The sequence below is a fragment of the Fundulus heteroclitus genome, chromosome 13 (genome assembly GCF_011125445.2).
Source record: "Fundulus heteroclitus isolate FHET01 chromosome 13, MU-UCD_Fhet_4.1, whole genome shotgun sequence".
NCBI classification, from domain to species: domain Eukaryota; kingdom Metazoa; phylum Chordata; class Actinopteri; order Cyprinodontiformes; family Fundulidae; genus Fundulus; species Fundulus heteroclitus.
In genome coordinates, this window is record NC_046373.1 from 13,117,873 (window position 1) to 13,141,278 (window position 23,406).

Below are 23,406 nucleotides of genomic sequence, written 5' to 3' on the forward strand. Positions count from 1 at the left end.
AATTTGTTGCAATACTATTAAATAAAAGTACTTTCATTAAAAGTAGGATTAAAAATAAAAATTTGTGTAGTCTTTGTTAGTGCAATAAAAGGTTAATTTTATTTAACAATTTAAGGAAATAACTGTGATGCGGACTTTTGAGGCCAAGTTGTCTTTTACTATAGAGATCTCAAATAAAACCTCAAAATGTAAAGCTGGAACGTACATCATTTAAAATCTATTGGGGGATTTTGGAGCTAGATGCACAAAAATGTCACTGTTAAACTCGATTGATTATCGCTGCATTTATGTTGTCGTGTTTTTGCAGGCCAACAGTTCCTCGTGGCACACGAGGTGGTTGTCAGACCCAACAGGCTGATGGTGGGATGTGTGTGCTTACTCTGTAAAAGGCGCCTGCTTGACGAGGAAACTGAAGCCCACGTCTTCAGTCAGGAACACGTCACAACGTTTCTGGTCAGTGATTATTATTTTATTGCATAATTTGTTTACAAGAAGTAATTTTGTGAAACTGGAAAATTAAAAAAAAGGGAGCAAGACAAATGTAAGACTTGACGGGATCGTTAAATGTAGTGAAACGTTAGAGTCCCCTCCATTGAATGAATTTGATATTATTACTTTAACAATTACCAGATTATGAAAACCTATTTGTTTTATTATTTATTTCCTTTTAATGCGTACATATTTTTCTGTTCTTCACCTGGTTACTTGCTAGCTTATTTATGCATTTATTTATCTGCTTATAAATTGTTGAACTACTCTTTTGATCCCTCATTTACCTTTTTATTCCTTTTTATATATGTACTTTTTTTATTTCTGCTTACCTCCACACTTATTTACCTACATATACTTACTTGTTGCTTTCTTTCTTGTTTAGTATTTTACCTGGGTATTTATTTACCCCAAAAGTAATTTAGCTACTCATTTACAATTTACAAAAAGATATTAAATTGCATATTTATTTTCTTTTTTTACATTTCATACCATGTTCTATAACTTAATGAGCCTGTTAATTGGCTTTTGCGATTTCACAGGAGTTTTTAAGACTGTTGTTCAAGTCAGCTATAGACATTTTTGTAATCTCAAGACTTCCTGGTCTTTTGCACATTGTCTACAGTTTAATAGTTTCGTGTGTTTTTATTATCTCTTTTAGTCTACTTAAAATTTTGAAAATACATTTTATGGTAATTATTAAAATGGTTACAATAATGTCAGAAGTAAGCAGACGTCAACAAAAGACTGAAGGTAAATGCCTCTTCTAGTCTCCGGAGGGACAGAGCTGTGTTTTAATTTTTAATTCATTTGGTTTCTGCACTTTGTGTGGCTATAAAGTTGTGACATATTACTTGATTATGCAAAAATAAACGTTGTATAGCCCGTGTTTTAATGTTTGTGTTTTTGTGCAGGATCGTTTTCACCCAGGCTCACTGGATTCCTCCGCTGTCGACACAGAGACACTTCTGGACCTGGCAAAACAAGCAGGCTTGTCTCACTCTGTGTCAAACAGGCAGGTATGTCGTAATAACTTTTTTTCCCCATTGTCAATTATGTTTTAACTATGTTAGTTGATATTGATGTCACCTACTCTCTAAGGAAATTTACTTGGAAGAACCAATCCGGGATCCATGCTCCTACAATAAAGGTGAGCCTTTGTCTTTTAATAAATGTTCCACTTGGTATCTGTGACTAGACTGTTCTCTGAACTAATTTTCTTGTGATTTTTTTTTTTTCTTTTATCTCCAGTAAAACAAATCTTGTCAGATGCAAAGAGGAGGAAAGGAAGTGAAATGCTTGTTCCCAAAATAATACCAAAGTGGAAACTGAGTAAGCAAAAAAACCTTTAGAGAACTACACAAAACCAAGTTGTGCAAGACTGTTTACGCTACAGATTGTCAACCAGATGTAGTTAAAGGGCTGTGGTGGATATTAATAACTATCAATTAAGTAAGCACTCATTTTTAATCAAGAGAAAAAAATGCATCTTTGACCTGAAGGAAATGGAGTCAGGAAATGGAGCGAGAGGAAAAGGGCACACTATAAACCTTTATACATTCTGGGTTAACATAGAAAGTGGGAGTAATCTTTTGAGGAGTGCAGCCACTGGTAAGATCCAGTTCTTATCTAACACAACTCCCCTCTGTGTCCTTGGATGTGGAAACACAATAGTAACTCTGTAAGCATGTGAGCTTCTTTGCCACGGGAAAGTTATGCAGATGCATCCAGAGAAGATATGATCAGAGTTACATACATCTATAAAAGTTTCCACAACAGGGCCAAAATAATACATTGAAAATACTGGGACACTATAAGCAATGATCTGTCAAAACCAGTGCAACCTCTCTGGTTCACCCCCAACCATGGAGTGGAGTGAACAAACTGAGAATATTGTCATAAATAATACTACCATTTGGAGGCCATTTTCAACTAATATGATGATGGCATAATAACCGCAATACACCCTCACTTGACATAACGGCTCAGATAGAATAGGCGGTTGGCCGGCGTCTTTTTGGCTTATATCCAAAAAACTCCCACACTGCAGCAATCATGCTCGGCTTTGACACCAATTCCATTTTCTTTTTCAAACTAGCATTTCTGTGTCTCTTACACACGAGGCTCTCCTGTTAAACTTTAAGCTTGTGTCTACCTGATCTCCTTATCTCCACCTGAAACCTTTTGTTATCCAGTCTCTGAGATGAGAGGGAAACATAGGGGGGGAAACAAGCACGCATGCATTCACAAATTATCAAGCTTATTTTAATTGATCATGTGATTAAAATTTATCGTGCGATTATTTGATTTGATTGTGACAGCCTTAACTGTGAAAGCTTCACACTTTAGCTTCTTTATGCAGAAAAGAGTTGTAGCAGTGACCCTGAGATGCAAGAGCTTGGTGACTGCTCTGTGTAGGCATGGTCCAATTTTGGGGGAAATATTATGAGCTGTATTAATTGGGTCAAACATTTTGGGTGTCTCCACCTGCTGCTAACACTGTGTCTGAACACTTCTTGCACTGCTGTTTATGCTGATGATGGATAAGCTGGTTGGTAAAGCAAGATGTTAACAAACACAGCTTGTTGTTTAAAACAACAGCTATAAATTAACACGGTGATGTTGGACAATTTTTGTTAATTTTTTTTAATTTGTTTTTGCTGAGATAATGAAATGTGTTGATTTGTGTGTTTAAAAGCTTTCCAACTAGTGGGATTTTCCATTTAAAAAAAAAAAAAAGGCGCATTTCTTAGCAGTCATGAGGCTCGGCTCGCTATACTTGTTACTTTATGAACTTGCAATTCCACCATAGATTGCTCTTAGGTGTGAGTGTGTGCGTCCGCGGTTGTCTGTTTATTAAACAAAATTAATAAAAGATTAATACATTGCATTATTACTGGCCTTTTTTAAATGTAAGATTTTGAATTCTCAGCTAATTTTAAATCTAAATAAAAACCAAATATAAAGTGTCCAATCAGGTCAAGTTGGCCCAAAGTGTAACATTTTTTAAAACGCGATCAAAGGGCCAGACAAAATAATTCAAAGAGCCACAGATGCCCCCAGGCCAAGCTTTGGACATCCCTGCTCTGGAGAATCTATACACACCCCCAATAATTCTTTTTTCTAGAGCAGTAGGTTTTTAACCATCTGCCTTGTTTTATAAAAAGTGAATAATTAAAAGAAAGTGATTTATATTTGGTAGAAAAGCCCCTGAAAGCAAGAGTACACATGCAAAGTATGGGGGTGGGGGCATTGAGAGGGAGAAACATCTTGATGTTGCATCATTTGTATTCATTTTCTCGGTTGAAATCCCCTGATTTGCATGTATTTTATCATTTTCCTACATTTTACCTTCAATCTTACTTTAATTTTGATGACACGATGACTAGATCACATTGTATTGGTCAAAATGTAAATTTAATGTATCTTTTCTATTTTCTGCACGTGTCAGCTTCCAGGATCCCTCCAAAAGACACCAACAAAACGCATCAGAGCGTTGCAAAGGAAAGGTGCCCTGTCACTGACTTGAAAGACAATGGTCAGAATACAGAAAAACAGGGTCGTGACAAGGCGACACTGTCAGGAGAAACTAAAGACGCTGCAGCAAAAGAAGGATCTCAAAAAATATGTCCAAAGGATATAAAAAAAGAAGCTGAAACAGACGTGCTTGTGGAGTTGAAAACAGAGGAACCTGTGCCTGTAAAAGCAGAGAAGATTGAAGAGAGCTGCAAAAACACCAAAAAGAATAATGACGCACCAACTGAGTTAGAAGTGAGCTCAAGTATAAAACAGGAAACAATTGAGCGGAGGATCTGTGAACAAAAAAGCGAGAAAGAAAAGCCAAATACACCTGAAAAATCTTTAAATGAAGCAAAGCAAAATGAGCACAAACTGAGCACAAACAGACAGCAGCTCACCTCCAAAGATGACTCCTGTGTCGAACAACTCACAGAAATAGCCCATATCTGCATCAAAGTGGAAAACACAGAAACAGACGATGGGGCAGAGAACCAGAAGGAGCTTACGGATAAAGGTCTGTGTTGAATCAACCTGGCTCATTTTTATCTAAGCCTGTTTTTAAGTTGAGAGCTCAATAATGGACTCAATTTTCTTGACATCCTTATTCCTTTTAGCAACATCATCACCGGTAGTTGCTTCTAATTTCTTGATCCGTATGTGTTTCAGCTTTAAAAATATGTATTGAATTGTGCTGCGGCGATCGGGAGCCGATCTACCTCTGTGGGCACTGCTTGCTGAAGATCCCCAAAAAGGACATCCGCAGTCACGTGGAGTTACCCGACCACCCAAAGATGGGTCGACTGGTGAGGAGACGTTACTGCAAAGGGTTCAGCTCGGCGTTGTCAAACTCAAACCCTCAAGCACCGAAGTCCTCCTGCTTTTAGATGTCACTTGCCCTGCACAACTCAATCAAATTGCTAAACTGCCCCACTAGCATGTGGTAAAGCTCTGCAAATGAGGTGATATTTGAGTCAAGTATCCTGAATCAGAGACTCATCATCTAAAAGCTGCAGGACTTGCTTACCAAGCACGCGAGGACAGGAGTCTGAGATGTCTAGTTTTCCACGTCATTGACGACCAAACTGGTGGATAATTGTATCAAAACAGATTTTTCACTCCTCTGCAGTTGCAAGTTCATAGCCAGCTTTTTATTTCAATTGGAGATTGTGGGTGTGTGACTTTTTTTACTTTGTGGTTTAAACGGGGTTGTCAGGGCATAGCTGTTGAAAAATAGAAATTTTATGTTTTCTACCTGGTCAGTATGACCTGTGAGTTATTACTTGGTTTGATTTTTATCAATGTACGTGCTTAAAGTTGCATAATGCAAGTTTTGATGTTAAATATTATTTATCCTCTTTCCAATACATGCCCTTTCAATTGCCTGGCATATAAAATTAGTTATCCTCTTTTTTAGCAAAGTTGCCTCTTCTGTATAGGCAGTTCATGAGAGACGGATTTGGGCTGAATTCTCTGGGCGCTGCACGCTCTTCTTCGCCTGGCTACTTTGTTGAGTCTCTGCTGAAATCGATGCATTAGCGAGAGAACAAAGGCTAACTTCAGTATTTATAACTTTTACTTCATAAAACATTCCGTCTCTCTAAACAAAAGACCTGTGCAGTCACAGCGGCAGATGGCAGCAAAAATCCTGGAATTTGTGCTGTGCTCTTTTTAAAAACATAACATTTTTAACATGGTCTTATGACTTTCATTTAAATACAGAAATTATTATTATTATTATTATTATTATTATTATTATTATTATTGCTGCATTACTGCTTAAAAACATTGTCATTTTGGTTTTGATTTACAAATTGTATAATTTAATAGCTGTCTTCATGACACCATAACCTCTTTTTGCCATTCTGATGATACATTCAGCTAGAGAAGACTGATCAAACACTTTCTCAGGGATGTAATGTTAGTATTTCCTTTTAAATTAGTAATTTCTTAAATCTTTGATCGTTCTTTTTATACTGGTTACTGTTGTATAGAATACTGCAAAGAAAAAAATACATTCCCGGTGCCTCCATCTGAGAAATGCATTTTGAGATGATAGATAGAAACTTGGATCCCTTGAGTAGTTTTCAATCGGGAAATAAACACTCTAGCAGAATTACAGCACCCCAAAAAAAAAATAAAAAATACAACAGCACACATGCATAGTGTGCATGTATACATGCATTTGCACTTACATAAAGACAGACGACCAGAAGCAGGTTATTTCACAATAATCCCATATGGCACAGTTATGTAGGCTGCAATGTAACTGTGTAATCTTTTATAATTAATCCTTAAATCATTTAGTAGCGTAGGATATATTATGAAATGTATAACTCTATAAAAGAGAAACTATATAGTTGGCTCCTTAGCTTAAGTAAGGTAATATGGGGAATCAGAAATTGTGAGGTATTGAGACAAAAAATGTTTATTACTCAAAGAGAATAATGCTTGTTAATTGTTGTTGTTTTGACTTCAGTTGGTCCATCTGGGGGAAAAAATGTACGATCAAATCTCAAAGCAAAGCTTCCAGTCAGGTGGGATATCATCCATCTTTAACTTCTTAACGTCTCTTTTATTTTTATTATTTTATTAGGAAGTTTTCATTTCACTTTAATCCAATCTTCACTTTTCTGACTTTTCAGCATCTCTTCAGGAGTTCTTCAACAACGTGATAAAGAAGAGGGAGAGATCCAATCAATGTTTGAACAGTGGGTCAACTCCAACCTCTCCAACCTCTGATCAGGCCAGCGTTACATCCAACAGTGTTTCAGCAGAACTTCACAACCAACAGCAAGTCAAAGAAAAGGTTAGTCGGTTTTTATCCTGTTGACACTAGAAATATTATGAGAAATGTACATTAAATCTTTGTAGTTTCAAAAACAGCGTTGTGGCTTTTTCACCGGTCCAGCAGCCAGGTTTGTTTTACTTCTGTTTTTTTCTTTTTCCATCTTCTTTTGAAAGAGCTCAGATCCAAACGATCTAATGAGGAGTACAGTAAACCTATATTGCAAAAAAATTTTTTTTTTACAAAAATTTTCCAAATTAAGCTTCTTACTGTGTTTGTAAATTGACTTGGGTTACAAATGCGGCATTTTGTTCATTGTCTAAAGGGTTTGAATGTATATTGTTCCCACATAGCCTTTTCATTTTGCACCTTACGATGACATGTGATAACATAGTAAATGGACTGTGCATTTCTCGCAGAGACACTTTCCCAAACATTTTTACACTGGGTTTGTTTCATGTTTACGCACCTAAAACACTCATTAAAAAACACAGGGAAGAAAAACAATAAACGTTAGTTTCTTTTTATTTGCAAGGAGAACAGCAGAGATGTGCTCAGTTACAAATCTCCTACTGCTCTGAAGCACATTCCACCGTTTCCTTTCTTTTTATCCTGTTTAGGGAGGTCCCTGGTTACAAAACCCCATTATTACTCTAAGGGCAAGCTGCAAGCTTCGAGATAATACAAAGCAGTTCACATAGTTCAGTTCAGTTCTGGAAAAAAAGAGTCATATCTCTGCAGGCCTTCTGCAATGATAAGAGAGACAGTTGAAACACATAATATAAGGTAAGATAAAGCATGGTATATGTTCCAGTAAATAAATGATAATACTAATAAACACAAACACAATAATAAGCTAAATATCTCCAACAGTTTGTGAAACAGATTTAGGACAAACAGCAGAAAGACTTCAGCATTTTGATGAATTTCTGTTTACTTCAGTTTCAAAAATATTTTTAGCTTATCTCAACTAATTGCTTGATCCTCAACAAATTGTTAACTTGACAAGCTGATAATTGTTTCAATCTGGACAGATGAGTCCATGCATGTGTATGTGAATATTGCTGTTTGGGTATGGAGGAAGGTCATGTACACTAAAAAAAGATTTATGGTCTCTGAATCTGATTTTTTTTTTTATCATTGGTTCTGAGGAGGCTGAACCTAGTTTCTTTCTGAAAATAACTTCCCTAAAAGCTGAGAATTTCTCATGTCCTGTGTCGGTGTCTGTTTAAATATAATTTGCAAACATGTGGAAATGTCTTTATGAAACAGTCTTTCACATACATTCACGTGTTTTACAATGTTATCAGTATTTGCTTTGAGGGTTCTGATCTGGCAATAGAGGCTCAGATAAATCTTATCTTGAGGTTAATTCTATTATGTTTTAATTCTTATTTAATACTAAAGACGCAATTTCTAGCTTTTACATGCTGTCAAAATTGGGTGAAATCTTTCCATATTACCATGCAGAATTAACTACTACCTCATTTAAAATCTATCGAGTGGATTTTGGAGACAGGCAAGGCAAATTTTATTATACAGGAAAATAAAACACAATAGAAGCAAGTAGGAATAAAATGTAGAAACAAAATAGAACATTTTGGACTAAAAAAGTTGAACTAGTGATGTTTCAGTAGAACTGTTTAACTAGAACAGTCAAAGGCAATCCTAAACAAATGTGTTTTTAATCTTGATTTAAAGGAACTCAGGATTTCCGCACTTTTACAGTTTTCTGGAAGTTTGTTCCAGATAAGTGGAGCATAGGAATAAATGCTGCTTCTCCATGTTTGGTTTTGGTTCTAGGTATGCAGAGCAGGCTGGAGCCAGAAGACCTTAATGTGTCTGGAGGGTTGATACACTGATAATAAGTCTGTGATGTATTTAGGTGCTAAGCCATTTAGGGATTTATAGACTAACAGAAGTATTTTAAAGTCTATTCTCTGAAATACAGGGAGCCAGTGGAAGGACTTTAGAACTGGGGTGATGTGCTCTACTTTCTTAGTCTTAGTGAGGACGCGGGCAAAGGTGTGAGAATAGCAAAGTAGCAGTGGTGTTAGATGGAAATACCTATTAGAAAACAGGAACTATCAACAGCTGGCTCCTTATTTTGGGACTGACAAACTGAAAAAAGGAGAAGTACGACATTGCTGACAGGAGGTGTACAGTGAAAAGTTTTCATATCTTGACTCTGGGGAATTAAAGGCTTTGCTCATTCATCTGTTTAACAGAATCTGGCGAGATGTTAAAGCTGACCAACAAACACCTACAGCGAGAAAAGCTCTATATAACAGGCAGGGTAGAGGAATTGTTTTGTTGTCCCTTGCAGAAGACTTCAAGCCCAGTCTTGAGATGGACTAGAACAATGAGGAGAAACCGGGCCACAGACAAGCTGAAGTCCCTGTGTTTCACGGGTGCTCAATTCAGGAGCCTTAATAAAGAATACTAAATACTCCTTCTTTATTAGTTCAGTTCATCATATGAGGGGTGGCTGTTTAATTTTCACATAAAAAATACCCTAAAATATCTAAATCTGCCCATAGTATGAAGATTTTTAGGCTCCTATCTGTTTTTATCTTGGAAAGTTACAATAAATAAAGTTCAAGAAAAAAGAAGCGTACACTGCTTCCAACGATGGAATAATTGGCTTGAGTAATTTGTACTTTTACAAAGGAAAACAGAGCATTCTGCTAATTTTTATCTTTGTCTTTTTAAAGGTGGTGTATATTTCAGAAGAGTGTGGCACAGCTCCAGACACGTCTGAAACAACAGTAGCCACATGCAACACGGATCAAGGGAAGTCCTCCAACTCCGAGAACCCCCTAACATGTTCACCTGTTCACCGAAGTGGCAAAGAGCTCATAAAAGGGAAAAACGATGCTGGGTCAAGACTTCAAAGCACAAAAAATAAATGCAAAGCAGATGTTTATCCAAATAAAACAAAACCATTAAAAAATGAAACTGCTATTGAAACAGACGAACCAGGAGCCAGACTGACAGAAAACACTTCAAAAATATCCACACCACAGTTTCCAAGAAGGTCCATTTCACCAAAAAGTAAAAGTGTAACGGCATCTAAAGTAATATGTAACGCTGCATCGTCATCTGACACAGGATCCGAAGGGATGCATGAACCTGAACATCCTCCCAAATGTGCTAAAACTGAATCTAAAGCTTTAACAGGACCTAAGACCAAGAAAACAACTACAAAAACAACTGAACCAGAAGTCAAAAGCATAAATACTGAAGCATCTGCGAAGACATTGACAGGAGGAAATCCAGACGCTCTTACAGCTGCTCATAAGAGGAAACTGCCTGCTGTTCCTCACCAGATCACAGAACAAATCAAGAAGCCAAGGAAAGACCCAGCTCATGTTTCTCCAAATAAAAAAATACAGAGTGGAAACCTTCCTAAAATTGGTAAGTATGATTTAACTAAATGAGAGATTACCTCTGCGTGTATTGGACTCATTTCAGACTTCTGCATCTTGTTCCTGGACAGGATTCAGTCAGCTGATTTTGGTGTCCTGTGAAAGAAAGCAGCAGGTCTACTGTCTGCTGTGTTCAGTCAAGCTGAATTTGTCCAGTCAGTATCATCTTACCAGCTATGAACACCAGTACAGCTATGTGGTAAGTGAACGTTAACTCAGGATCTGTGTATAGCTGCTGCTTTAAGACAGGGCATCAATACAAAAAATTAATGATTTGTTGTTGTTTTTTTTCCCACTAGAAAATGAAATATCCTGAATGGTCTGCAAACGAGCTAAATAAACAGTTAAACCACACCATCATGCTGTTGGCAGAAGTGGAGAGAAACTTGCCTCACACTCGGAGTCCTCAGGTATGCTGATTGTCACTTTGAGTTAAAATCAGCTTTATGATACCTTTTAGAAAATAATGCTTACGGTGGCATTCAATTGCCACCTTAATAAAGTGAGCATTTGACTCCAGGGGCTGTGTTGTCCAGAGCATTAGCTCCTGGTAAGGTCTCCCATGGCTTTGGAGGAGGGGTCGGACTATTAGTGATTCAAAGTTTCCAATGATATGGCTGGTCAAATAATAGGTGAACATCACCTGGATTAGGGAGACCAGAGCACCCTCCTGGAGACAGGCCTGTGGCATTGGTTCGGCGGTGAGCACCTTGTGTGAGAAGCTTGGTTCCTGGGGTTCAGCCTGAAAAAGCTACATGGTACCTTCTCTACCAGCATTGTTTATCTCTGCAGCGAGAACCATCTGGGATGTTGGAATGCTAATCTATGGCAGCATAAACTGGCTTTAGGAATAGTTGAACTCGCCTTTACTCTTGGGTACTGGAACCTAGCTTTTGGAGAGGGACTGGACTCCACAAGCCCCTGGCTGAGTGCCTTGATTGTGGAGTTTTTCCCCGGTGAGAGGGTTGCTTGTTTGCGACTTTGAGTTGCAAGAGAGAAGTTTCTGACAGTTCAGATTACCCAGTTTTCCTGGAGCCTCTAGATGGTGTCCAGAAAGGTTGCCTTCTTGGGATTCATCGGGAGGACTTCAACGCCAATGTGAGCAATGACAGCATTACCTAGAGATCAGGAGAAATGGCCTCCCTGATTTGTACCTTCTGTGCAAGGCACGTAATCTCCACAATAAGCACTAGGTTAGAGCACAAGTTGGTCCATAAGTGTTTTTGGTACCAGGCCACCCTGGATCAAAGGTTGAGGATCAATTTGCAATTTTATCAGACATGCGTTGTTACGTCTTGGGTTAAGAGAAGAGCAAAGCTGTCAACCTATTACCACCTGGTAGTGAGTTGGACCTGGTGGCAGGGGAGGCTGTCAGACAGACCTAGTAAACCCAAACAAGTAGTGAGGGTGAGCTATCATCTGTTGGGGGAACCTGTTTGATGGATCTTCACGTCACAATTCTGGAGAATTTCTCTCATCTCCCAAGGGAGGTTGGAGACATGGAACCATAATGGACCATGTTCAGGACCTCAGTTGCTGATGCAGCTTCCAAATGCTGTAGCCTGATGGTTATTGGTGTCTTTTGTGGTGGCAACCAATGAAGCTTTTTGTAGACCCCAGTGGTGATGGAAGTCTTCAAAGTGAAGTAGCTTGGTTGTCCTCATGGATTCCTGAAGCAGCTGACAGGTACCGGGCATCCAGAAGGACTGCAGTGTCTGTGGTCGTGGAAGCGAAAACTCAAGCACAGGAAGAATATGGAGAGACTTTTGGTAGGCCTTAAGAAACTTCTGGAAAATCTTTTAGCAATTTAGAAAATGGAAACTGGGAATATAGGTTAACTGGACGGCTTTTAAGTGCCGCTCAGTCCTTCTATTCCCAAAGCAACAGCTGTGCCTGCATTCTCGGCACGAAGTTGGCCTGTTCCCAGTGCGCATTGGATTCTGCCAGGGCTGTCCCTGGTCACCAGTCCTGTTTGTGGTGTTCATGGACAGGATTTCATGGTGCAGACGTGGAGAGGAGGCTATCTGGTTAGGTAACCTAAGAATCGTATCTTTGCTTTTCCCAGATGACATGGTTCTGTTGGCTTCTTCGGAACATGATCTTCAGTGTGCAGTGGAGCAGTTCATTTCTCAGTACAAAGCACATGAGATCAGAGTCAGCTCCTCTGAATCTGAGGCCATGGTCCTCGACCTGGAAAAAGGCGGAAATCCTCATCTAGGCTTGGGGTCTGTCTCTGCCTCAACTGGAGGGGTTGAAGTAGCTTGGTGTCCTGTCCTTGTAGGGTGGAAAGAGAGACAAACAGATGGATTGCCTGCATCTGGACTAATGTGGGCGCCTCTCTGGTCTGTTGTGGTAAAGAATCTCGGTTTACCGATCCATCTATGTTCTGACCCTCATGAGGTACGGATCATGACTGAAAAAAGGAGATCATGGTAAGAAGAGGGCAAAATAAGCTTCTTCCATTGGGTGACTGAGCTCAGCCTTAGAGATGGGGTGAGGAGCTTTGTTATCCAGGGGAGAGCTTAAAGTAGAACTGCTGCTTCTCTGCATCAAAAGAAGCAAGTTGAGATGGTTTCAGTGAAGATTTTATTAAATCTCCTATAATGCCTAATGACTAAAATGAGATTATAAGATAAGGAATAACTACCTTTTATTGACCCACAATGGGGAAGTTTGGCAATAAGATAAAGAGCCACTGTCACAAGCTGCCGGTTCTCATATCGTTCTTCCTCATGACTCCATACCATCAAGACTCCTTATCAGAGCAATTAGTAGTAGCAGTAGATGATGTAGTAGATAGCAGATTATTTTAAGTCATTTGCTGTTGAAATATTCATGAAGAGACTTGGAAGATCTGGGAGAAAAAATGCATGCCATGAACAAAGAGTCTGTGACGAACAATTACTACCAAAAGTGTAAATTTGCAGCGTGAAGACCCAAGAAACAAATGTAGTGCCCAGATTTAGAGGTGCAAATGTGCATTGGTTAATTTATTTTGCTTTTCTTCTATCTTGTAAGCATCCCCTCTCCCCATCACTTGAAATCAAATTGTTGTTTCCATTTTAATGTTGTTAATATTGACACTGTTTCTTTATCAAATGTAATTTTATGTTCTTTTGTCTTTTTTTTTTTTTACACCAAATAGCTATTTTCACCCTATGCTTTTTTTGCATAGGGTGATTTTAAGTTATTCTTGTGTGTATTGTGTGCACACAAAACACGTATGATTTAAAGGTTTTATGGACAACTTATGGTGTTTGTATGGATACTTGTCTTTCCTAGAAATTGGAGGTGAAGAAGGATGAGTACCAAAAACTGGGAAACCTTCCAGACAACTTGGGTAAAGAGATTTTTCCACAGTATAAGATTTAATTCTGCGTTAACTAAAGCCGCATTATATTTCTTATTCTTTGTCGTGCTTTGTTGTGTTAAAATAAATAGATTTTAAGATGTAAATTAAACATATATTTTTTGAAGGTAGTTCTTTTGTAGAACAGAACACCCTACCTGGGAAGATGTTTTGCTGAAAAACATGTTAATCTCATAAAATCTTACTTATTTTTCTTCATTCTTGCATTGCTACGTTTGCTTTTGTGGCTTTTGATGCTCAGCTATAGAAAGAGTGAAAGCACTGGTGAAAGAACGGGACCTACAGGCCTCATCATCCCCCACAGTCGACAGCACGGGGCATCCTTGCCATGACATTTCCAGTCCATGTGACGTTTCAAGCTCAGGTGATTGTAAATTTCATTGTTAGCTCCTGATGTCGTCCTCTCATTTGAGTGTAGAGCAATACACTCTCACTGTTTAATGGGACAATTTCACTATCCGTGAGATCCATTCACATTTTGGATGTTTTTGTATGTGTAACGTGTGATTGGCTCACTGAACAATGAGAAATGACCAGTGAACCAAATGCTTTAAATGTTGCTTTTCAGGGATCCCAGCGTGTCATGATGAGATGTCAGACACTGCAGATAGTAACCAACCAGAACAGCAGGCGAGCCTGCACCAAACGCCAGGTGAGATATCAAACGAGTGTGATGCTTCGGTTTATTGGAAGAAATCTGTACAGTTTTAAGTCTTTTTTTTTTTTTATGTCTTTATCGCAGAAATGGCAGATCTCCTTGAAGATGACCCAGGTCAGTTATTTAGAGGCTCGGATGAGGAAGACATGCAAGTGGATGTTGAGATTCATGATGAGCCCGAGACATCCATGCAAACTGATCCACAACAAAGTTTAGCTCAATTGACACAAGATGAAGGCATGGCAGGTTTGTAAAATCCTTTATCCGACCAGAGATATGCAATCTGGGACAAATGGAAAAGTGTGGAATTTGGTGTAAATAGTTTCTATATCTGGATATGTATGAAAACGAGCGGGAAAAGGAGCATATACGAAGTCATTGTTTGTCTTTAGATCTGCTTTCGCAGTTTTTGCACAAAGATGGTGCCCGTCCAGCTTTCCCTCAGTTTGCCTATACGTGCAGCATAGGTAATCTGGGGGACTGGTGAGCCACACAGCACCGCCAAGGATTAAAAATAATGAAAATTAGTTTTGCATTCATGAAAATAGAAATAAACCTTGCCAAATTGTTTTACATTCAAAACAACGATTTTCAAGAAAAGTCTGTCCAGATTTAACAAATCTTAGTACTCTAGATGTTTAAATAGATCTAAGGTGGTCCAGATACCAAAAAAAACAAATAAACAGTTGTATAGTTTTCACAATGGCCAGTCGGAAGCCATCTTGTTCCATTGTTAGTGGAAAATGCTAATTTAAAAAAGCACAAATAGGAAAATGTTTTGTGCAAAAATGTGCAGATGATTATAAAAACTTGTGGAATTTTTCTTTCAGCTTCGAATAGTATGGAATTTGGTAATTTATTTGTAGAAACCCATGACCTGAAATATATACCGAACAGTCGTAACTTAAGAATAAGATCTGTCAAGACTTATTTCAAGTATTAAAGATAAAGCAATGTTGTGCTTAACTCTTTGTTCAATGTAGATGTCCAAGCAGAATGGTTTCCAGATGCAGAGACTCCACTGCATGTTGAAGATACTCCTGCATCTCCCAGTTCTGGTAAATACTCAGTTTTCTTACATTATTTATACGTTTTCTTTTTATTGTATTTGGATAACCTTTTAGGTCACTTTTTAGTTTTCATTTAAAAAAAAAAATTTCCAACTGCATAGTGATCTCCTCCTTCTCTGAACATTTTTATTCTTAGGTGTGTGTGTGTAACAGTGACCTTTTGGGTAGTAGAACTTTTTATTGCCTACCTGGAATGGGTGACAATAGTTGAATAAACTTTTGGCTCTCAAAGGCCAAAATAGTGCAACATTCGTGAAATTATAACATGTATAATAGTAGTGCAACAGTAAGACAGTAAAATTACATTAATAATTGAATAATCTCTTTTAAACCCTGAGTTTTGGTTCCTTAAATGCCAAAATAGTGCAACTTTCATGAACTTATAAAACATGTATAATACTTGTCGGGAGAGAGAAGGCTGCGTTCAAGTGACATACAAACATCAAAATGGTATCGGTGCCTATTTGTTGGTACTCACTGACACCGATACCACCATTTAAGTGCTGGATCGGAGGCCCATCCGATACTGGTATTGGTATCAGTGCAACACTAATTTAAATGTTTGCATTTGGTGTAGATAAGCTGATATTTTAAGATTAAAAAAACTTCACCAGTCTTGCTTAAGGTAGGAGGACAGTGTTTGCTGAATTTAGCGATCAATCAATAAAATCTCATTGGTCAGATTTGTTAGCGAAAAGGAAACTTGTGTCAAATGGGGCAGAGTTGTCGTGTAAATCATCCTTGGGACAATCAGGGCTTGTAGTGTTGTGTGTCAGGCTCTTGGGAGGAGCATGTTTGTGTGTAAATTCAGCACGGTTGCTGACTTGTAACAGTTTTATTAAAACTTTGAAAAAAAAAAACTTTAAATTGGCAAAATTTAAGAGGAAAGTAGGAGTGCACACCCCACCTCTTCAATGTTTTGAAACAAAGTACTTGACAACGTCCTGTTAAAAGGTTGTTGTTGTTGTTGTTGTTTGTCAAGAGAGTAATTTGATTTGCTATCAATATATGGCACAGTTTCTGTTTTAGAAACCTGTTCACTTCACCTACATGGAAGAATTAAATTTCTGCTTAGAGGAAGAGCATCAACACATTCAGTTGATATATTCCAGTTAAAATGGTATTTATTGCCATTTCCGTTTTTAGAGCGGTGTGGTCTAAATATCTCTTTTTGTATCAGAAAGGTCGGTCTTTAGTAAACTTATCAGTTTTAAATGCAGTAGTCCATTGTGATTGGTTTATATTTCATACCTAAACCTAAAACCCCTTAAAGTATGTCATTTGTTGTGTATGAGATGGGCAAATTTTAAGTAAAAGCAAGTTTTATTTGTTGTTTTCTTTTTGACAGGTAAGTGGCAGGTTTTCAGGAAAAGAGGTTTATCTAGATTTTCTAGTGTTGACTTTGCCAAGCTTGGAAGTTTACATATTGTACAGTGTTTAATATTTAATTTAATTACTCTTACCTCAGATTCAGAGACCATCCTGAAAGGAGCAGAGGAGCATTGTGCATCTGAGTTACAGAGACACCTGAGCTCAAATGACAAAGACATAGAAGAAGACAATCTGATTCATGAGCGGCGACAATCGATGAACTACAGTACAGCAAGCCCAGATCCCATTCCAGGCACGAAGGCTGAAAACGTAGCAGGTACATTTCCATCAACATTTTTCTTTAAATTGTTGATAAAGTTTCTAATTCCAGTTGAACCAAAATTTATTTTTGTTTCTGTTTTAATTTAGAAACTATCCAGGTGGATCAGTTTAATGCATTGGATGACAACCAGCCTCGTCATGAAGTCACATTTTTGACTAAGGGCTTTGGTAAGTAAAGGTCTTTTTATCCTACTTGTTATTCGTCTACCAGGGTTTTTGTTCAGGGCTGAAAAGATGGATGGCAAAGAAGTGTGAAAAGCCTTAAAATAAATTAATTGTGGGTAGCAGAATTACACAGTGAACATTTTAGAAATACTTAGATATAAGACATTATTTATTTATTTATTTATTTATTTATTCAACTTTAATTGAGAACCAAGATCTCATTTACAATTGAGACCTGTTTTAATCAAATTGAAAATCTTGCTGCTAGGATTTGGCCGATTTTATTTCTCTGGAGCCCAAAACATCTCACTTTGTTGAAACCAGTGAAGAGTATTAAGGTCTGGGTTTATATCCCAGTATCTGATTAATAATGTTTTTCTTATATACTCGTAAGACATTTTTTGACTTTTAGGTTTTGTTTTTGTCAGAATAAAATCCCAGACAACTTAAACGTTATCGTGTGTCTGTTTGTATTTTGACTGAGTTGTGGTCCCTGTGATTTTGTTAAAAAAAAAATATTTTTCATAATGCTTTCCTTACTGTCCAAAATAAAAATTCAGGAGTACAGGTGGAAATATCTGACAAGAGTGCAGATCGTCTTCTAACTGCAGAAAGACAACGTGAGGAGAGAGATGCTGATTCCCAGGAGCCACAGAAACCTGTTGGTTCTGCAAAGAAAGTTTCACCTGTAAAAGTCTGCAGTGTTGAGCTGGAAGCCGTGGCAGGACGGCAAAACCAATCAGGATTGAGCCACAAGGCCGAACCAGCTCCAAAACGTTTCAAACAATCTGAAGAGCACAGTGCTTCTCAGGCAAACTCCATTCCTTTGTTTGGTTAGTGTTGCACATCAAAGTGTCCCAGTATTTTTGACATTCATGTCCTGATTTATAGTAATATCTGTGTTTTTTTTGGTATGTTTTTTTACAGGCAAAAAAGCTCAAGGCTCCAGTCGATTGTCCATTTACTTAAAAGCAAGTTGTCAGGATCGTAAGCAGGTTACAGGTGAGTGTTCCCCTAACAGCGTATCCTCAGCATCCTGTGCCTCGACAGGAGGATGTAACATGTTAAAATGGTTTCCTCACCAGGTATGGACTCTGTGTGGGAGTGCCAGGGTATGTTTCTGAAAACCTTCTTCCTGTGCGAAATATGTGAAAAGAAGCTCTCCATCCAAGACATCTGCAAGCATATGGTCAGCCTCGACCATCAGCTCAAATACTTGGTGTGTAATCGATGCAAACATGCAATGAATGTTAAAAAAAATAAATAAATGTTGCACATTTTTATTAAGTTCATGTTTTTCAGAGGAGGGAGGATCCGAGGTTCCTGGAGATGTTTTGGCACAGGGACGATCTGCCTCTGGAGTTTAAAATGGTGGTTTTAAAGGATGTTGTCCAAGAACTCTCAAAGCGGGAGCAATTCTGTAAAGTAGACGCAAAGGTACCTAGAGTCAATATATCAGTTTTGTTATCTAGTGTGTACTTCACTTTGAACACTTTGCTGAAAAATCAATGCATACCGTCCTTCTTCCCCCCTAAAGTGTGTCTTGCTGGGATCCGAGTTGCATGAATTTGTCCGAACAGCTCCTATCAGTGAAGGTAACGGTCAACTCTAATGTGATGAAAGCATTGTTCTGTGTGAGATGTACCTGTAGAGAAAATGAGAAATAGTTTGTTAGGGGATTTTTTTCTTTTCTTTTTGAGAAACATTTGCTCATTCGACCAATTTCATACCCTTTGAACTTACAACCAGAAAACTTTGGTGTACTTAATTGTGAATAAGAAAGAAATTGATGTTTTTTTTTGTTTTTAACCAACAAAATTGTGAAAAATGTGGGATGCATTTGGATTTAACCCTCATACTCAGTACTTGGTAGAGTCAGGTTTTTCTGCAACTGCAAGTCATTAGGAGTATGTCTCTGCCAGCTTTGCACATGTGGAAACTGAACGTTTTGCCCATAGTACATGCGCGGCCAGATTGAAAAAAGAGCATTTGTGAAGCTCAACTGTTTCTTTTTGCCACAAATTTTAAATTGGGTTTCATTAATTAATGGCTTTCTTTCTTCCACTCTTCCATGAAGGACAGATTTGTGGAGCAGCTAATCATTGACCTGTTTCTAAATTATTTAACCAGAGTTGTTGAGTCGGTGTCGATCTCTGCAGCTCCTCCAGTTGCCGTGGATGTACTCACTGATTTGTCTCTGACGTTTTCTTGCCCAGCCTTTTAGTGTAAATGGAAGGCCACATCTTTGTTGTTTTGCAGTTGTTTGCTTTTTCTATGTTCTAAAGATGGATTAAACGGTGCTCCTCGAGATGTTTAATGCTTGAGATCTTCTTTTTTAACCTTAGCCTGCTTTAACCTACGCCATGACTTTCTCCCTGCTGTGTTCCTTGGTTTACACAATGCTTCCTCTCACTAATGTTCTCCAACTAACCTCTTTGGCCTCAGCTGAAATTGTACTGAGGTTAAATTACTCACAGAAGGTCTGTGTTTGCTAATTAGTTAACTTCTGAAGACAATTGTTAGCACTGGATTTTATTTAGAGATGTCAGAATAAAGGGAAATGAATACAAATGCATACCACACTTTACATATTTTGTTTCTTGAAACATTGGAAGACTATTTATTGTTTTGGGAGGCTGCAAAAGCAGGGCACAAAAGTTGCCAAGAAAAACCCTGTTCTTGTTTTGTCATAGACGCAAAGCTTAACTTAAATCATGTATTGACTTTGAAGTAAATAAGCAAAAAAACAGACTTTTTTTTTTAGATGAGCAAAAAATAAATAACATTTTACAAATATTTGCAATCTTTTGTGCTAATCTGCGTTCATTTCTGTGACCCCACTTTGCTTCTTGTAGCATTAAAAATTGTGAAAAGCATCTCCGATGACGATAAACAAAGTGTCTTTCATCTGCCTGCCTTCGCTGCCCATCAGAAGAGTAGGCGTCACCAGAACGGTTAGTGTCATGTTTTATACTGTACTGTTACGTCTTCTCATAAACCAACTAAAGAATAGCATTTGACTGGGTGTTTTCAAGTACTGATGTGTATGCCAAAGGATAACGGTATGGAAAAGTGTTTATATCTGTGTTTCTCCTATTCATTGTTTTCAAACTTGTATCCATCATCTGTCTTCCATCATTCATCTGTTCACCCTTACACGATCCATCATGTCAGTTTGTTCCCAATATGTTCGTTCTTCCATCCTTTCTTGCTTCCCTGAGGTCTCTTGTCTTTTGCATGCTGTAAGTTTAATGGATCTAAACATTTTCAAATTCTTTTACAATTATAAATTGAACGATATGGAATCCATTCAAATACAGTTCCACTGAGTCCTATTTTGTGGAACCACCCTTTGCTGCAATTATAGCTTAGACATTTTTCTCAGAAGCTCTCTCCACTTTGTCTTTCCCTGCTGAAGAAAAGCATACATGGGGCTAACTTTATTCGATAAATATTTTTGAAGTCTGCATTTTCCTTTATATCACAGTCACAGAATATTACCCATAAAATACTTTGAAATTTGAAGTTGTAATGTGAAAAAATGTGAAAACATTGAATGGGGATAACAATTTTTTTTTAAACATGCACCAGAAACTGCACATAATGTTTCTAAAGCTGCATTCAGTGAACTTTACAATTACGCCATTCAGTACAAATGCAAACTCTGTAGCACCTCTTAACGTTGCATTTTCTTTCTGCTCCACAGGGCAGCAGAACGCAGACCTGCAAAGCAGGCGGGCGTCTCTTCCTACACCGGGCCTGTCAGCTCAAGTACTTGAGAAAACCCACATAAGTAAAATGGGTAAGATTAATCAAAGTACATTGATAAAAAGCAGATCATTTTCATTGTGTAGCTTCACATTAACGACATTGGCTGTTTGATGCATATTTAATGGAAGAGTCTACAAATTAGCATTTTCAAGTTGATATTTTTCTAGGTGCATGACACAATTAACTTTTATCATTGTAAATTTGACCATCTTAGCAGAATAATTAGTCTACACTTTTTGCCACCAGGGCAGATTTGAAAATTGTCTTGACAATTAAAATAAAGCCAATAAAGTTACCCATAGATTTTAACCTTAAAATTTGATTAATTATTACCTTTATTCCATGTTCACAGATTTCTTCTCTGTATCTCCTTTTTTTTTTTTTAAAGCTCGTCAGACTCCAGAAAAGTCACATGCTGAAGAGGCGTCGCTGGTCGACAGTTTGCTTGTTGTTGGAAATGGAAGAACATCAACGATGGACGTTAACTCTTCCTCTACAAAGACTGACCATGTGGTCTCTCCTCACCCGATTGTTGGTGCACAGGTTTCCTATCTAGAACCCTGCAGCAGACAAGCTCAGGAGCCAGAATCCAAAACGGCCATTAATCGGCTCAAACTAAACCCAAGCCCTCTCGCAGTGAAATCTTCTAACTCAAAAGTAGATCCTGTTGTTCCTTTAAGCTCGGCTGCTGGTGTAGATCCCCGTCAAGAGCCCTGCAGTAGTTCTCTTCAGCCCCACTACAAATCCTCTGTCTCTCAGCTTAAACAGAGCAGTAGCCCTCTGGATCCGAATGCTCCTTACTCAGAAACTAATCCTGTTGTCTGTTCGGGTTCTCTAAATCCCAGTCAAGAGGCTTGTAGTGGTTCTCCTAGGCAGACAGAGTCCAGACCAGCTGTCTCTCAGCTCAGACAAAGGCCGAGTTCTCTTGATGTGAACTCTTCTAACTCGGTAACTCGTTTGGTTTCTTCGTGCTCTGTAAATCCCAGTCGACAGACCTGCAGTGCTACTCCTCTAAAGCCAGATTTTACACCGGCTGTGTCTCAGCTTCAAACCTCTGATCGGGTACAAATGTCAGAATCAACATCTACAGTCGGTCCCAACCTGGAGGTGTCCATCACAGATGAGCTCCCTCCAGCCAGGGCAAGACCAGCTGGTCCCTTGACAGAAACCTTGTTCAAAACCAGCAGCTCACCGAAAGACCCCCATCCAGCCAATCACAGCCCCCCACCAGAGACATTTGAGAATGTATCCCCCTTCCCGTCAGCTTCAGTGCCTTCTTTAGTTAATCCCGTGAAAGATAAAATCTCTTCGATTGGGCCAAGAGACTTGAAATTAATTTCTAACCTAATCTCTGTGTTAAAACAGACTAAATACAGTCAGTCAGCTTTGACTAATGCTGAAAGTAAAGACAGCTCTCCACTTAGTGGATCCAAAGAAAATGCTTTAGTTCCCACTGCCGACCTCAGAGACCCAGAGAGGTTACAAGTCAACGCTCCTCAGGACGTCTGTAGAATAGCAAGAAACCCAGAGCCAGGAATTAGTCAGCTGCCCATTAATACCATCATCACTGCAAGGTCACACCACATTAAGCAGATATGTAAAGGAAAGACTCTCACTGATGTAAGTAGACATAAGCTCAGTTTCCCCTCTGCTGCAGCACCGAGCCCTGCTGGCTCTGTGGCGGCTCCAGGATACGCCCAAGCTGTCTATCCCCCAAGTGGACATTTAGGTTCTGCTGCAGCACAGAGCCCTCTTCCTCTCAATGCCGTAAGCATTTATCAGCAGTATATCTACCCAACTCAGAGTTACCCACATTGGGCAGCGGACCCTCTCAGCCTGCAGTCATTTGGATACAGTTTGACGGCACAGACGCCTCCAGGTTCGGGGAACGTTGAGATGCACCAGTGCCACTCCATGATGAGGAGGCCACAAAGTGACCAGTAGCTTGATCCATTCTTAATATAGTTTTAAATGTTCACCAATCCTTCCCAGCTAATTTTTTTTTTTTTTTTTTTTTTTTTTATGTAACAAAGATGTTTCTGTTTACAGTAAATATGATCTTGCATTGTGGGGTCAGTGTTAATCTTGTTTAAATGCTCAATATCTAACCTGTTTCAGATGTCACAATGAGCTCATAAGGGATTTTTTTCACACTTGAAAATAGTATTAAGCTACCTCAGTTTCATTCTGTCAGTATCTTTTTATAGTATTGTTTTTTTTTTCTTTTTTAATAAAATATGTGCAATTTTCTAGTAAGCTTGTTGAATCTGTTCAGTGTAAAATATTTTTTTAAATATATATTTTTCAGTTAACGGTGTCTTTGTCTACGTTGTTTACAAAATGGCTAACGGTCTTTGGTCAAGTGGTACGTCCAAATCAGGTTAGGTTTGGAATAATTGTTAGATCCCCAGATGACGCATGGCGAGACGTTTGGATGTAGGCAGTGAGTAGCCTGACCAGACGCATTGGAGCTCCAGCTGCAGTAAGAATCATCAGGT

General features: G+C 38.5%; 1 protein-coding gene across 1 annotated transcript in view; it reads left to right on the forward strand.

Annotated features, from left to right (window-relative positions):
* The window catches only part of LOC105930392, a 76,457-nt gene extending 53,237 nt beyond the window's left edge, over positions 1-23,220 (forward strand). The window contains exons 25-50 of the mRNA XM_012868589.3: positions 308-453; positions 1,404-1,508; positions 1,591-1,639; positions 1,741-1,821; positions 3,941-4,522; positions 4,675-4,811; positions 6,485-6,542; positions 6,651-6,814; positions 9,508-10,210; positions 10,293-10,420; positions 10,521-10,631; positions 13,504-13,561; positions 13,833-13,955; positions 14,160-14,243; positions 14,334-14,495; positions 15,233-15,307; positions 16,788-16,967; positions 17,060-17,140; positions 17,698-17,970; positions 18,065-18,139; positions 18,223-18,356; positions 18,440-18,574; positions 18,675-18,732; positions 19,993-20,091; positions 20,844-20,939; positions 21,297-23,220. Coding sequence (XP_012724043.2) covers positions 308-453; positions 1,404-1,508; positions 1,591-1,639; positions 1,741-1,821; positions 3,941-4,522; positions 4,675-4,811; positions 6,485-6,542; positions 6,651-6,814; positions 9,508-10,210; positions 10,293-10,420; positions 10,521-10,631; positions 13,504-13,561; positions 13,833-13,955; positions 14,160-14,243; positions 14,334-14,495; positions 15,233-15,307; positions 16,788-16,967; positions 17,060-17,140; positions 17,698-17,970; positions 18,065-18,139; positions 18,223-18,356; positions 18,440-18,574; positions 18,675-18,732; positions 19,993-20,091; positions 20,844-20,939; positions 21,297-22,852 — 5,453 coding nt within the window. The 3' untranslated portion in view covers positions 22,853-23,220. The remainder of the gene's footprint in view (positions 1-307; positions 454-1,403; positions 1,509-1,590; positions 1,640-1,740; positions 1,822-3,940; positions 4,523-4,674; positions 4,812-6,484; positions 6,543-6,650; positions 6,815-9,507; positions 10,211-10,292; positions 10,421-10,520; positions 10,632-13,503; positions 13,562-13,832; positions 13,956-14,159; positions 14,244-14,333; positions 14,496-15,232; positions 15,308-16,787; positions 16,968-17,059; positions 17,141-17,697; positions 17,971-18,064; positions 18,140-18,222; positions 18,357-18,439; positions 18,575-18,674; positions 18,733-19,992; positions 20,092-20,843; positions 20,940-21,296) is intronic.
* The last annotated feature ends 186 nt before the right edge of the window (positions 23,221-23,406 follow it).